This window comes from Vespula vulgaris, chromosome 9 (genome assembly GCF_905475345.1).
Source record: "Vespula vulgaris chromosome 9, iyVesVulg1.1, whole genome shotgun sequence".
Classification (NCBI taxonomy): domain Eukaryota; kingdom Metazoa; phylum Arthropoda; class Insecta; order Hymenoptera; family Vespidae; genus Vespula; species Vespula vulgaris.
In genome coordinates this window covers 7972228-7986327 of record NC_066594.1, presented here as the reverse complement: position 1 = coordinate 7986327, position 14100 = coordinate 7972228, and the positions used below count along the sequence as shown (strand labels likewise).

The following is a 14100-nucleotide window of genomic DNA, read 5'->3' as shown; positions in this document are numbered from 1 at the left end:
GTTAGTTGCGAGAAGATCTTGGAAAAGGCAAAGGAGTTGAAAATATTGCTTTTGGCCGGTAAACGACGTCGGTGAACGGAGATTATTTTCCGGCATTATTCGTCGTCGAAGACATCGGCCATAAAAAGGGGGCAAGCGGATCCGGCGACAGCTGCTCGGCTATTAAAAGCGGCTTAGACCTCTCGGAGACCCTCCGCGCATCCTCACGGAGATGACTATGGCAACGACTATGTCGAGGACGATGACGACGACGTTGTCTCGATGCGAAACACAGTCCCTCTTCTACTTCGAGATTTTCTCCACGCGGCGCATCTATGCAAAGAAAGCGAGAACGTGGCTGCTTAAAAGTGTGTGCCTAATTTTCGAGTCTGCCCTCCAAGCTTGATCGCTAAATGAGCCGTGAAACCAACAGAATGCTCCTGGAGGATGCTAAGAAGATGCTAAAAGGATGACAAAGGAACCAAAACGAACTATCAATGTACGGCGAAATTAGAATTTGGCATATCGTCCCAAACGACATTCTCGCATAGCACGTGCTGCTACATTTTCTCAAAGGCCAGACTTCATATATATAACAAACATTCTTCGCTTACTTTCGAATTTCTTAAAGTCTCTAAGAAAGTCGGAAAATCATTCGCTTCGTAGCACAATTTACCGGACTGTAAAAAGTTTTTATCAGCCGTTCTCTTCCGGCATACGATACTTTATTTACATAATCTATATATTATGACATCAATAAAAAAGATGCAATCTTATCCGCGACAAGTTCGAAGGTTTTCTTAATAAGAGGACATCGTATTTAAAATCAAGGTAAAAAGTAGAAATTTTCATTATCGAAAAATCAAGAAATCACGAGTTATTAATATCGCTGATAAGTTATTATAATTATTATATATACACACAAGCGGGCAGCATGCGCGCGCGCGTATCCATATATAAGTACATAAAAACTGGAAAAAAAAATGTTAACATATGAGCAGAAAGATATGATTTATTATCGAGATACATCAACGGGGAAATTTTTATCGAGGATCATACTAATAACGCTGGCAAACCGCATAGAAATTCTGGACATGAAAAATAATTCTTTAGTTTTAAATTTGAATCATCCTTTAGCCAAGGCATCCACGTGCCGTTAAAATTTGTAGGAAAAGAAGCTGGATCAATGGGGTAATTCGTTTGATTCACAAGAACCTTCCTATATACATCGATGTAGTTTTGTAAATTGGCCACGATCTGAAAATTGTATTCGTTAAAAGATCGATATAAAACCTATTAAATACATGATACAAATGTCATACGTTCTTTTTTTTTTTACCTTTGGATTATTTTCAGAAATATCCGTAGTTTCGCATGGATCCTCAAAGATGTTGAACAAGCAATTTTTCGTACAATTTAAAAAGTAGGTTGGATGTTTACAAGATATCTTTGTGTTCCGACGAAGATTTTTGATCTTCTGCTCTGTTAATCTGTTGTTTGAAATAGCTGAAATAGCACGAGCTACGAGCGAAGACATAATATTTGACGCGTTATATCTCGGATATGAATCGTCTACACCATCATCACCATAATAATTCCCGTTATTAGTACTTTTACCTACATATCAAGAATAATCAATAATCAAATAAATTTATCTAACGTATCTTATTTATCTAATAAAAATGTTAATTACGTTTGATCAGCTTGTATTTTCCAATAATAGCGGATTCTTCGTCAATTTTATTATCAATGTTTACCAGAAGGGAATTTCGTTTACTCCGTGTACCTCTCTTAATTGTATTCCATTGATCAACACCATCTAAATCTTTCAAATAATTAACATTACCATGAGCAGCGGAATATAATGTTGGTAACCAGTCGGTTATATGAATCAGCTGATTGTAAATCCTAGAAGGTCTTTTTATCAATGGTGAAAAGATACAGGCGGGTACGCGAACACCTCCCTCGAACATAGTGAATTTCATCTGATAAAAGATATTAATAAATTAAGAAACACGTCGAAAACAAGAAGAAAAGAGAAGGAGAGAAAGTGGTATGTCTGTATTACTCCTCGTAGCGGATAATTCGATCCATAATTTTCCAGGAAGCCTTCGGTTTGTGCTCCGTTATCACTGATGAATAAAATTATCGAATTTTCCAACAATTTAGCCTTTTGTAATGCGTCGACTACTCGGCCTACAGATCCATCAAGGCTACTCATCACACCTGTAAAATTCGAAAGAAGAAATATTCGATATAATCATGAATAACATTAACGAATAAACACCATGATTACCCATTTACCAGCAAATTTTCTTCTTTTTATATCTTTGATATAGCCAAAATCGGTATTAACTTTTTCCATATCTGGAACTTGCAATTCATCGTTGTTGCTAAGACCACTGGCATGACAGGCAAGATGAGCTATTTGAAGATACAACGGTTTAGCCGGATCATGCGTAGAAATGACTTTTTCAGCTTCCTCGGTTATAAGATCGGTCATATAACCGCTTGCAAATTCAGGAGAAAGTTCATTTGGTCTATCGCGATGTAAATCGTTTCCCGTGTACGTCTAGAAATAACATTAGTTACGGGTTATATTATCGATTAACTTTTCTTTTTATTCTAATAAACGAGAATTCAATGTATCAGACGAGATACATGCTTAAGTTAAAAACTAGATCGATCGATAGTGGTGATCTCGATTCGACGATCTTTCCTTTCCCTCTCAAAAATAAATAAACTTACTTTATATTGTAATTCCGTGATAGTGTGATTGAAATATTCAATGTAACCATTGTAATAACCAAAAAACGTATCAAAGCCTCGATTAGCTGGTGTATATTCTGGCGCGTAATATCCTACGTGCCATTTTCCAATAAGGTGGGTCGAATATCCCAAATCTTTAAGATATCCGGGTAACAGTTTAAACTTGTTTGGTATGGCACGTTGTTCGCCAGCTTTTAACGGATAGCCTTGCATGCCTATCGGATAAAAGGTCAAGATCGATTTGAAATCTTTATTTTTTTCCATTTTCTTTTCTTTGAAATAAATATAACTTTATAGGATACTTACCTTGTCTAATGGGATAACGTCCGGTTAAGAAAGCCGTTCTTGAGGGCGTACATGTAGGTAAAGAGTAATGCCTTTGTAAAATCACACCATTGTAAGCCAAAGCATCTATGTTTGGTGTAGGGATTTGATCCGCTCCATGGAAACTTATATCGTTCCATCCCTAAAAAAGAAAAAAAAAAAAAAAGAAGGAAATGACACTTAACAAGTCAACGATAATAACGATACTATAATAACACACATAATTCTCTTACAACATCATCGGCGATAATGACGACGATGTTAGGACGACGCGAAGATGAACTATAATAAGTATCTTTAACTTCCTTAGATTTGACCAATAAACAACCGCATATTAAAACGAAAAGAGAAAGCTTCCACGAGAGATTAGTTATATGATTGAATTTCTCTCTTTTCATTCTTGAAATCACTAAAAAAAATGTTATCAGAAACGAAGACCTCTTTTTAACTTTTTATGTTTCTCACTTTGAGTTTGACTAACTTTACTAAACGATAAAACCTATTATTACTTCACAAGCACGTTCCTTTCGATATTTCTTTATACGCTTGTCGTGGGCTACTATCATTCAGACTAGCATTTATAGTCATAAGTCGCACACGGGCTACATATACTTATACTACATATACTGTACGTACCCCTACTTTTGATAGATAAACGATTCCATTGCTCGAGTGCGCATGAACTTTCAACACAATATTTTCAGAAAAATTATCTTTATCATGTAGATTTAATATATTTACTGATACACCTGCAGATTAAACTGTTTGAAAATTTTTCGTTGTTTTTTTAATGTTCAATATCAATAACTCAATGTGTGTGTGTGTGTGTGCGCGCGCACACACACACACACACACACATACATTGATATACACGATATCAATGCGTATGTATGGTCAGTTTTTTCAAATGATTGAGATTTTAAATATTAATATTATCATTTTGATTAGTTATCGAAACACAATTATGATGATTTATTTGGAATAAAATTTCGAACGAGGAAAACATTATGAAGAATTTAATTTAATCTAGTTCAAGATATAGCGATTGCATTTTTAATGCAACGAACCGTTTCGCTCTAATTACAATCATCATTTAATTATCGCATATCGTGTTGTTTGATCAAATACGTTGGACAATCGTCAAACCACTCTTGATATAATCGATGCGGAAATTAATATTATATCGCGAAAATACGCGATAATCGTTAAGATTAAAAATTTCAAAAGTATGTTCTATATTATAGTCGAATATATAAACCAATGCGTCAATACAAATATGTTTGCGAAAAATGTTTATGAAAAAATTACTTAAATCCTATAAATCATAAAATGCATTTGTTAATACTTTGATTAATCGCATTATTTTTTTACGCAGTTCTAATTTGAATTTACAATTGAAATCTTCTAACCACATTTAAATCGGATATAAAATAAAATAATTATAATAGAAAACACCATGGTGTGTGTGTGTGTTTGTGAGTGTTTTATTTGTCTTTATTTTTACGTAATTATAATGAAGCAACAAATTCGGAAAGATATTTCTTTACCTTCCATTTTTAAAGATAATTTTTCCTTATGCTACGTAATACATTATAATCGCTAAAAGCATCATTACGACACGAAAGAGAATGGATAAAGAGTCGATCGTGAAAGTAATTGCAGAGTTTGAGTAAAAACCGTAACTCAACATCCCAGGTCCAGGAATCATCCACGGTTCCCATGTGTTGTTCATTCTTTTTGGATCGGCTCTCCAATCGAATGGTACCATCGTTTGACTTACCAAAACACGTCCATACTTTTCCAAGATTAGATCCAATTCTCTAACGATCTGAAAGAAAATTTTTAAATTAAAAAATTCCAAGCAGCATCGAAATTAGTGAAAAAAAAAACAGCAAAAAAAGACAGAAAAAGAAAAAATAGTAATATCGAATGTACCCTTGGATATTGACTGGCTATATTATTTATTTCGCAAGAATCACTCTCCAAGTCAAAAAGACATTCGGTAACGTTGCACGTCGTGAAAGAATTTCTAGCGTAATAACTCATATTTGATCGACACGTAACCGTTGCTTCTTGACGTAGACGTACTATCATACTAGGCTGAGTGACTGGTCCTCCAAGATGATAAGTGATACTATCGGAAACTGAACTCTTCAATATCGTCTCGGCATAGGATGGAAGTTCGGCCGATTTATCGTACATTCCTGAGTCACCGTAATATCCATCGTAATGACCATATTCGATGGATCCTAAAAGAACAATTTTAATATATCTAAATGTATATCGATAGATACAAATCTCTAAGATTTATAAAAATAGATTAAGAACTCTACCTCGAAGCAACTTGAAACGTTTGTATATCGCACCCTCTGTCCTTTGTATTTCGTCGATATTGAGTAATATATTCTCCCTTTCTCTACCCTTCTCTTCGCTAAGAAGACGCCATTGATCTATACCATCGATTTCACCTAGATCTCTTAAATCGCCACCTGCTGCGGAATACAAGGTCGGTAGCCAATCGGTAATGTGTATCAATTGATTCGACACACGAGCAGACTTTTGTAATCTTGGAGACCAAAGCACAGCTACTCCTCTTACACCACCCTCGTAAAGAGTATATTTCATCTATACATAAACATATAGATATACGTAGTATCTATAATTTTTATTTCATTGTTATCCTTACCCCTCGTAACGGATAATTCGAACCCCAGTTACGAAATCTTCCAATGGTTGGTGCTCCGTTATCGGTTAAGAACAATATTAAAGAATTACTTAACATTGCCTTCTCACCTAACGCGTGAACAATTTTCCCTACGGATTCGTCCAATCCAGCTACCATTCCTAGACATAAGAAAATATGAAGAAAATACATAGATATAATCTAAAGTTAAAAATTTTTTTAACGATATTTGTATTTTTTGTACTTGCGTATTTGCGTCGATTCGGTTCTCGAATATGCATAAATTCTTTATCTCTGCTGTATTCTTGCGGACTCTCTAAAGGCGCATGCACCGCAAGATGCGATAATTGTAGATACAGCGGTCGTGGAAGTTCGTGATGTTCGATGATCCTTACTGCTTCTTGGGTAAAAAGATCCGTTGCGTATTTATCAGAAAGTCCATAAGCTGGATCGTCACCTCTATGCATATCGTATCCACTCATATTCTAATAATATTATATATCAAATTAACATTAATCCAAACATGTAAGATAAAGTTGATCCGTTTCACTAATTTTTGTTTTTCTTACCTGATATGTATACTTGTAATCGTAATATGTAACATAACTATTATAAAAGCCAAGAAACGAATCGAAACCTCTGTGCAAAGGTGTATGCTGAGCAGTATGATAACCAACGTGCCATTTACCAATTAATTTTGTAGTATATCCCAAACCTCTCAAACGTTCTGGCAAAATTCGTACGTCCAAAGGAAGACCGCGTGGTTCGCCACCGCGAATACCATCTCCTTGCATTCCTATGTCATGATAAGGAATTTTTATATTTTTCTACAAATAATATATACGAATAAATATCTACATAATGCTATGATAAAAGAAAATAATAAAAAATGTGATGACGATGACGACAACGACGATGATAATTATGAGAACGTTCTCATCCCTTACCCATACGAATTGGATATTTCCCTGTAAAAAACGCTATTCTTGAAGATGTACTCGAAGGTAATACATAATGTTTATTTAAAATAATTCCATTATATCCAAGAGCATCTATATTCGGAGTTGGTATTTGATTTGAACCATGAAATCCAACATCGTTCCATCCCTAAGAATTGTCAAAAAGAATTGATCATGTTACATATTAAAAAAAAAAAAAAAAAGATTGATTATATACAAATTCAGATAAAACGCACGCGTTCGTCAAAATGTAACTTTCCAGTTTATGTGCATCTATTCTAATTTTATCCAATTAACCTTATAATTTGGATTAGACGAAATTTTATTGGACGAGACGCACTTTTACACCTACGTGCTATTATCTAATCATTCTTTCCATCTTTCTCTCCTCCCTCTCTCCTTCATAATTACGAAAACGCTAATGCACACACATAAATTATAATTAAAATAAAATTAGCTTAAAACAATATATATATATATATATATAGAATATTTTCATAATATAATCATATTTAATAATATAATCATATTTCTTCTCTAATATTTTTTTACTTTAATTAGAATAAGTACGTTCTTGTTTTCATAGTTCTCTTTCATAATGTATAGGTTTCTTTTTTTAAAATACTGTCCTATTTCTCCTAAATTGTACAAGAAAAAGCATGCTTTATAATAAATGAAATATTACTATTTTCTTACCAAATCATCAGCCATGAAAACAATTATATGTGGCGCCGACTCGTAAAGACCAACCGCACATTTCGCACATAATTTGATGATCAAAAGAAGTCGAAGCAAATATCGAAACTTATTGAGAAACATTTTTTACGTTAGAAGGATCGATAAGAAGAAACTAGAATACATAATATCGAGAAACCATCATTTATCCTTTGATCAAATAAAAATTAGCTGCAATATAATGCCAAAATGTATTTCGTGCACGATATTTACCGAGAAGCTCCTACAATTTACAAAAGAACAGAGAGAAGAAATAAACACGTTTATATAGTCCACCCACGAAAGGAAACATTATGAATGAACCGTACGAAGGGGGAAGGAAAGTCTAACAATGATTCAAGCAATAAAGAAGATACGTGTTTCAACTTGGTTGCTTCTCATCTTTCTTGTGATCTGCGCTTATTTAATTTTCTAATGACGTAAGATATATGCATCTATTATAATTTGTTATATTAAAAAAAGAAAAAGAAAGAATACAAAGTCAACAAAAAATAAGTTTCTCATAATTTTTATTTAAATGATATTTTTTTATCAATTAATCTTTTTATTGATTCAAATTAAGAAGGTTCAACTTTCGGATAATATTATCTAAATTGCTATCGATACCATATATTAACTTAATTGATGATCTAGTTCAAGGTCTTTTGACAAGATAATTAGATAATTTGATGAACCATTATCATAAATCATAAGTGTTTGTTTTATCTCGGGAAGTACCTAATAAAAATATGCTATAATACTATATTAAACAAAATATATATATATAATACATCATTTAACAAACTCTACTGCTCATATAATTTTTTATCAAAATTAACGATCTCAATAAAATTAAAGATAATTTTTTTCTATACAAAAATAATACTTTTGTAATATAATGTATATAAAATATTTTATTTGAATTATATTACAATATTCCCAATTAAAGCATAATGATGATAATAATAATAAAATATTTTTGTCCATTATAATATACTGACATTATAATCTGATAAGATAGAAAATTTAAGATTATAATATTCTTTTCAAAGAAATAACTACATAAATTTCAATCATAAAAATTAAATTTGAAAATTCATTATAAGCATAGAAATTCAAAATTTTCCACAGCGAGTATATGCATATTACTATAAAATAATACATATAAATTGTATAGAAATAGAGTTAATTATATCAATGTATTACAAATATTTTTGTATTACAGAATAATTTTGTACTTTATCCAAAGTTTTTAAATTATCCCACCATAATTGTAATTTATACTGAAGTATAAGTTGAAACCAAGGTGTTAGTGGTGCTTTTATTGTACGTGTCAAATCGTTAATCATCGATTTCGATACCCATTGAACTTCACTTACTTCATCAGGGTTAGGATCAATTGTTATATGATCCTTCTGTAGAAATAATATGTAATCTATTTCATGTTCACCCCAAATTCCATCTCCCGAAGAAAAGTAATGAATTCTTGATAAATAAAAGAAATCCGAAAGTTGAATCTCTGATAACGGAATACCCAATTCATAATTAAGTCTTCTTTGCGCTGCTCTACGGATACCTATCGCATCATCCTCTAAAGTTTCTCCAGGAATTTCTGCTAAAGGATGACTGCAACATGAGTTTGTATAATGGCCTGGAAATGTTACCTAAAAATACAAAATATGTATTAAATATACTTTGATTTATTCTATTATTAACCATAAAATAAAAATTAAATTGATAATATAAAGTTATACCTTCCATGGAGAACGTTTTTGCAATAATAAATCATTATCCTTGTTAAATAAAAAGACGCTGAAGGCTCTATGAAGAGGTATAGTACCATTATTGTTAATTCTATGACAATCTCGTTTTGATGCATTACCAATGGGTCTATCAAATTCATCCACAAGAATACAACGTTCTTCCAAAGCAGCTTTTTGTAGAAATGCTGTTTGTGCCATATTACAACTTCTTACATTGGATGTTAATTTTTGTATCATAGAAAATATACTTCTACTCATTTTACTTATATTTAACTCTTATCACTTGAAAAGTCTATTTTATACTAAACAGTTTCTTTATATTTATAATATAATATAACTAATCTATGAATAGAAATTGTATGAATTTACATAATTATCATATATTTTCATAATATTTAACCTGCTTAACTTTCGAAGCTGTTTTTAGTAAAGAATGACGCAAACGAAATATGAGAATACTATATTATTATTCAAATGATAAAATATTTCTTATATGTATATATTTAAGGTTAGAAAATATATATAAACGAGCTTTCTTCTTATGGAATGCGGTGAAACAGTATCGTCCTCAATAAGAATTCAATGAATCACTTTCAAAATTCAAAAATTAGTTAAATGAATATTATTGTAATAGGAACACCTCTCGATACACATATTTACTGTAAAACTAAAAAATTAAATATTCAAAACTCAAACAGTATATACTAATTATACTTTGACGATATACGTATATAGATAATTGATAATGAACAAATAAAAAATAACAAGTAAAAGTGTATTCAAGTGTTTTAAAAATATCACATAATTGTTGAAACAATATTATCAATATGGCACCATCGAATTTCCTTTTAATTGGCAGTGTGATTTAAATTTATACGTTGGATTTACATATATCACACTTCCATTAAGATATTTAATGTCTCGAAATTATCTTGAATTTCGTTTTTTTTTTATATATAAATTAAGTATTTATATTAAATAATTATATGTATATGCATAGAATTACGAATATCGAATTTTTGGTTTCGTCACGTCGTCTTGCAATTCCTGTTATTTAAATTACGTTTTTGTAAATTAATTCTTCTTCTCATAATTTTCAATATATTTCGAAATTGATATTTTTATTCGGTTTCAACTTACTATATAACTTTTAATTATTATATATCATTTATGTTATGTACTGTTTAAAGAAAATACATTAATCAATATTGTTTTCTCTTATTTATTCTTTAAACATCTCCAACTGTCTAATTTTAATTAAATTTACAAAAAATAATCGTACGATTGATAGTTAAGTTTCGAGATATTTCTGTCTAATTTGGGAATTTTTTGTCGAAAATTCTGTCTAACGTATTTTAAAGGTCATATAAATACATAACTAGTAGGACTTTCTTCAAATCTAACGCGAGAATGTACTATAGATAAAGATACTTAATCTAACCTATAAAAGAAAAGGAAGACTGACCAACAGCTTTTAAAGTTAAAAGTTGGATAAGCTTATTCGCAGATAATATATATATATATATAAAGATAATTTTTAAATAATATAAAAAGAAATAACATGTCCGACGAAAAATCTACAACGCAAGAATTTAAATTGGATCCCGATTGTGAACTACGTTTTGAAGTAGAAAGTAAAAATGAGAAAGTTACGTTAGAGGTAAAGTTTCTGAGATAACTCTATCTGTTTATACTTATATAGCTAAGAAAACATATTCTTAAATATATTTTATATATATATTTTTTTTAACGTTTATAACCATTTTTACTATTGTTTCATGTTACATTCAAGTTAAAAAACGGATTAGGTGAAGTATTTGGTACAGAATTAGTGAAAGGTAAAAAATATGAATTTAGTGCTGGAGCAAAAGTTGCTGTCTTTACATGGCAAGGATGTACCGTTGAACTAATTGGAAAAACGGACGTTAGTTATGTAGCCAAAGAAACACCAATGGGTTTATACCTAAACTGTCATGCAGCTATGGAAAGAATGCGAGAGGCAGCAGAAAAAGGAGATAGAAGAGGTCCTATAACTATGGTTGTAGGACCTTGTGATGTAGGGAAATCAACTCTTTGTAGACTTTTATTAAATTATGCAGTTAGAATGGGAAGGAGACCTATCTTTGTTGATTTGGATGTTGGACAAGGTGATATAGCTATACCTGGTACAGTGGGTGCTTTATTGGTAGAGAGACCATCTAATGTAATAGAAGATTTTAGTCAACAAGCACCGCTCGTTTTTCATTTTGGACATAAAACCCCATCCGCTAATGTTGCTCTATATAATCTTCTTGTAACCCGTTTGGCAGAAGTTTGTTCTGACCGACTTCAGGCAAATAAAAAAGCAAGAGTTTCAGGAATTGTAATAAATACTTGTGGTTGGGTAAAAGGAGATGGATATAAATTACTGACACATGCTGCTCAAGCATTCGAAGTTGATGCTATTTTAGTATTAGATCAAGAAAGACTTTACAATGAACTCGTTAGGGATATGCCGGATTTTGTAAAAGTGGTCTTTCTACCTAAAAGTGGTGGTGTGGTTGAAAGAAGTCAAGCTCAAAGAACTGAAGCTAGGGATCAAGGAGTTCGTGCATATTTTTATGGATCAAGAACACCTTTGTATCCTCATAGCTTTGAAGTAAAGTGGAATGAAGCAAGATTATACAAAATAGGAGCACCTGTTTTACCTGCATCTTGTATGCCATTAGGAATGAAAGCTGAAGATAATTTAACAAAACTAGTAGCTGTCACGCCAGGTCCTAACTTGTTACATCATCTATTGTCTGTATCTTTTGCAGATTCTCCTGAAGATGATGTTGTACAAACTAATGTTGCTGGATTCGTTTGTGTGTAAGTTAAAATGAATATATTTGATCAAATTCTAAAAATCTGCTTAAATTTAATGCTTATTGATTTTATTATTTTTATTACAGCACCAATGTTGATGTAGACAGACAAACTTTTACTGTACTTAGTCCTCAACCAAGACCATTACCAAATACTGTTCTGTTACTTTCAGATATACAATTTATGGATAGCCATTGATTTCTATTATTTTTATTAAATGATTGTACGAAGAACATTAAGTAAATTGTAATTTGATAGACTGATGTTTTGTTAGCATTTACTTTCTTTTTTGTTTTATGAATAACGTGACGTATCTGTTATTTTTATGACGAAAAAAAATTATTTTTATAAAACGACGATACTTGTGTACAAAAGGATAAAAAACCGTAATTTATAAAAAATCAATAGAATGTAAATATTTTTTACACACACACACACACACATGCATCATAGCTATTTTATATCTTCACTCATTTCTAAAATATACGCATTATATCCTTTTATCGTATTACATTGTCTCCATAATTAATTTTAAATTTCCCACCACAAAGTCGTATAGAATTTCTATTGAAAATTTATCTTGATCGATCTATTAATGACTTAATCTTGTAAATCAAAAGATATGAAAATTTCACTTACATTACTAAATATATTACATATTTAAATAGATTTAAATTACTAATAAATAAATGGAGAATATTCCAGAATTAAATGATTTGGACATTTTTTGTGCCGAGCAACAATTGCGAGAAAAAATATACGAATTACAAGAAAAATCGGTTGGTATTGTTTCTTTTACGTTCATTTGGTACAAATCATTTTGTAATAATATTCGTATATTAAATTTGTATATTAAATAAGTATTTATACAAATAATTATATAGAATTTAAAAAGATACATTTTTGTTGACGAACAGGCTATGTTAGAAAAAACACAAAAAGAGCTTTTAGAAACACGTCATTCCTTATATAAATCAAAATCGATTTTAGAAAACGAAAATCAAATTAATGATGAATTAAAAATGCAATTATCAGCAGCTGTTGCTATGATCAATCGTTTAGAAGATGAAAAAATGAAAACTTACATCGAACATGTTCAATTAAAAGTTAATTACGATGCAATGATTAATGAACGCAATTCATTGATCGAACAAACAAAAGCTACGAAATTAGAAATCATAGATAGTAATATCAAATTACAAACTGCAGAAGACGAAATATCTAATTTGAAAATGTTAAATAAAAATCTTGAAGAATCTCTAACGATGTTGAGAGACAATACTTTACAAATGATAGCTACTGCTGAAAGGTAAAAAAAAATAAACGAATATATATATATTAACATTGTAAAAATTGTAAAAATGATTGCAGTGAGATTGCAAAACTTAAAAAAGAGCACCAATATTTGCAACAGTCGTGTCAAAATATTATAGATCTTAACAAACGTTTACAAATATTTGGATTATGTGCACATAGTATACATCAAAGAGATAAAATCGAAATACAGCGATTGCAATGTAAATTAAATTCTTTATCCAGCGATATTTCAAATCATCCAGATTCAAATACTATGTTGCATCCAGAAATTCAAAAATTATGCGTAAAGGTAAAGTGGATTTATATACGTAAAAGTTTATTGTATGTGCGCGTGCGTATACACGAACGCAAATGAATGGAAATATGGACATAAGTTACTATTGATTATACATACATATATATATATACATACGCACACGTACATATATATATATATATATATATATGTATATATATATATTATAAAATGTATTCTTACTTGTCAGTTACAGGCATTGATTCAAGAATTAAAATCATCTCTGTAATAAATATAATTGAAAGGAGCAAGGAGGAAAAGTAAAGTCAATAAATGCTCTTGGGTGTATATAGGATTAATATAAAATGTATTATATAATAATTGTCTGTATATTTCAGTATATGCCAAACAAGTTTAATGATTAAAATGCAAATTTGCAAAGATGCAGACTATGACAACAAGCAAATAAAGATATTGCCTGTAGATCCTCCACATACACGAATCCACTAC

General features: G+C 30.8%; 5 protein-coding genes across 11 annotated transcripts; 2 read left to right on the top strand and 3 right to left on the bottom strand.

Moving 5' to 3' along the window:
• Positions 1 to 973: 973 nt before the first annotated feature.
• On the bottom strand, positions 974 to 3665 carry LOC127066549 (arylsulfatase B-like). 4 transcript variants are annotated; one of them, XM_051000424.1, is made up of 9 exons: positions 3554 to 3642; positions 3306 to 3481; positions 3055 to 3214; positions 2728 to 2963; positions 2284 to 2551; positions 2048 to 2205; positions 1673 to 1964; positions 1319 to 1596; positions 974 to 1236 (listed from the first exon to the last, which is right to left on the bottom strand). In XM_051000424.1, coding segments are annotated over exons 1-9 (1773 nt in total). In that variant the 5' UTR covers positions 3555 to 3642; the 3' UTR covers positions 974 to 1032. The 4 variants fall into 4 exon arrangements, with proteins under 4 accessions (XP_050856381.1, XP_050856382.1, XP_050856383.1 ...); XM_051000425.1 differs by having other exon boundaries at positions 3306 to 3665; XM_051000426.1 differs by lacking the exon at positions 3306 to 3481 and having other exon boundaries at positions 3582 to 3653.
• A 462-nt stretch (positions 3666 to 4127) lies between these two features.
• On the bottom strand, positions 4128 to 7896 carry LOC127066551 (arylsulfatase B-like). 3 transcript variants are annotated; one of them, XM_051000429.1, is made up of 9 exons: positions 7663 to 7896; positions 7411 to 7564; positions 6703 to 6862; positions 6325 to 6551; positions 6000 to 6240; positions 5759 to 5916; positions 5406 to 5697; positions 5008 to 5321; positions 4128 to 4900 (listed from the first exon to the last, which is right to left on the bottom strand). In XM_051000429.1, the coding sequence occupies exons 2-9, from the start codon at positions 7531 to 7533 to the stop codon at positions 4646 to 4648; spliced, it is 1770 nt and encodes a 589-aa protein (XP_050856386.1). In that variant the 5' UTR covers positions 7534 to 7564; positions 7663 to 7896; the 3' UTR covers positions 4128 to 4645. The 3 variants fall into 3 exon arrangements, with proteins under 3 accessions (XP_050856386.1, XP_050856385.1, XP_050856387.1); XM_051000428.1 differs by having other exon boundaries at positions 4129 to 4900; positions 7411 to 7895; XM_051000430.1 differs by lacking the exons at positions 7411 to 7564; positions 7663 to 7896 and adding an exon at positions 6951 to 7130 and having other exon boundaries at positions 4129 to 4900.
• A 428-nt stretch (positions 7897 to 8324) lies between these two features.
• On the bottom strand, positions 8325 to 10457 carry LOC127066555 (isopentenyl-diphosphate Delta-isomerase 1). Its single transcript, XM_051000436.1, has 3 exons — positions 10332 to 10457; positions 9183 to 10238; positions 8325 to 9092 (listed from the first exon to the last, which is right to left on the bottom strand). Exons 2-3 carry the CDS (start codon positions 9447 to 9449, stop codon positions 8631 to 8633), a joined length of 729 nt encoding a protein of 242 aa, XP_050856393.1. The 5' UTR covers positions 9450 to 10238; positions 10332 to 10457; the 3' UTR covers positions 8325 to 8630.
• A 143-nt stretch (positions 10458 to 10600) lies between these two features.
• Positions 10601 to 12546, top strand: LOC127066553 (protein CLP1 homolog). The gene is made up of 3 exons (XM_051000433.1): positions 10601 to 10851; positions 10984 to 12041; positions 12125 to 12546. The coding sequence occupies exons 1-3, from the start codon at positions 10753 to 10755 to the stop codon at positions 12234 to 12236; spliced, it is 1269 nt and encodes a 422-aa protein (XP_050856390.1). The 5' UTR covers positions 10601 to 10752; the 3' UTR covers positions 12237 to 12546.
• Positions 12547 to 12629: 83 nt separating this feature from the next.
• Positions 12630 to 13978, top strand: LOC127066554 (rho-associated protein kinase 1-like). 2 transcript variants are annotated; one of them, XM_051000435.1, is made up of 4 exons: positions 12630 to 12817; positions 12956 to 13347; positions 13410 to 13644; positions 13841 to 13978. In XM_051000435.1, the coding sequence occupies exons 1-4, from the start codon at positions 12728 to 12730 to the stop codon at positions 13877 to 13879; spliced, it is 756 nt and encodes a 251-aa protein (XP_050856392.1). In that variant the 5' UTR covers positions 12630 to 12727; the 3' UTR covers positions 13880 to 13978. The 2 variants fall into 2 exon arrangements, with proteins under 2 accessions (XP_050856392.1, XP_050856391.1); XM_051000434.1 differs by lacking the exon at positions 13841 to 13978 and having other exon boundaries at positions 13410 to 13717.
• Positions 13979 to 14100: the final 122 nt, after the last annotated feature.

Excerpts from the sequence above, each read along its gene's own strand:
- LOC127066549 (XM_051000424.1), bottom strand. Across the intron at positions 2,964-3,054 it reads ACGTTATCCCATTAGACAAG|GCATGCAAGGCTATCCGTTA; the intron begins GTAAGTATCCTA and ends TTTATCCGATAG. Across the intron at positions 1,965-2,047 it reads CGAATTATCCGCTACGAGGA|ATGAAATTCACTATGTTCGA; the intron begins GTAATACAGACA and ends ATCTTTTATCAG.
- LOC127066551 (XM_051000429.1), bottom strand. The coding sequence starts at position 7,533 with ATGTTTCTCAATAAGTTTCGATATTTGCTTCGACTTCTTTTGATCATC. Across the intron at positions 6,241-6,324 it reads ATTACAAGTATACATATCAG|AATATGAGTGGATACGATAT; the intron begins GTAAGAAAAACA and ends TAATATTATTAG. Across the intron at positions 5,698-5,758 it reads CGAATTATCCGTTACGAGGG|ATGAAATATACTCTTTACGA; the intron begins GTAAGGATAACA and ends GTTTATGTATAG.
- LOC127066555 (XM_051000436.1), bottom strand. The coding sequence starts at position 9,449 with ATGAGTAGAAGTATATTTTCTATGATACAAAAATTAACATCCAATGTA. Across the intron at positions 9,093-9,182 it reads AAAAACGTTCTCCATGGAAG|GTAACATTTCCAGGCCATTA; the intron begins GTATAACTTTAT and ends TTGTATTTTTAG.
- LOC127066553 (XM_051000433.1), top strand. The coding sequence starts at position 10,753 with ATGTCCGACGAAAAATCTACAACGCAAGAATTTAAATTGGATCCCGAT. Across the intron at positions 10,852-10,983 it reads ATGAGAAAGTTACGTTAGAG|TTAAAAAACGGATTAGGTGA; the intron begins GTAAAGTTTCTG and ends GTTACATTCAAG. Across the intron at positions 12,042-12,124 it reads GTTGCTGGATTCGTTTGTGT|CACCAATGTTGATGTAGACA; the intron begins GTAAGTTAAAAT and ends TTTTTATTACAG.
- LOC127066554 (XM_051000434.1), top strand. The coding sequence starts at position 12,728 with ATGGAGAATATTCCAGAATTAAATGATTTGGACATTTTTTGTGCCGAG. Across the intron at positions 12,818-12,955 it reads ACGAATTACAAGAAAAATCG|GCTATGTTAGAAAAAACACA; the intron begins GTTGGTATTGTT and ends GTTGACGAACAG. Across the intron at positions 13,348-13,409 it reads ATGATAGCTACTGCTGAAAG|TGAGATTGCAAAACTTAAAA; the intron begins GTAAAAAAAAAT and ends AAATGATTGCAG.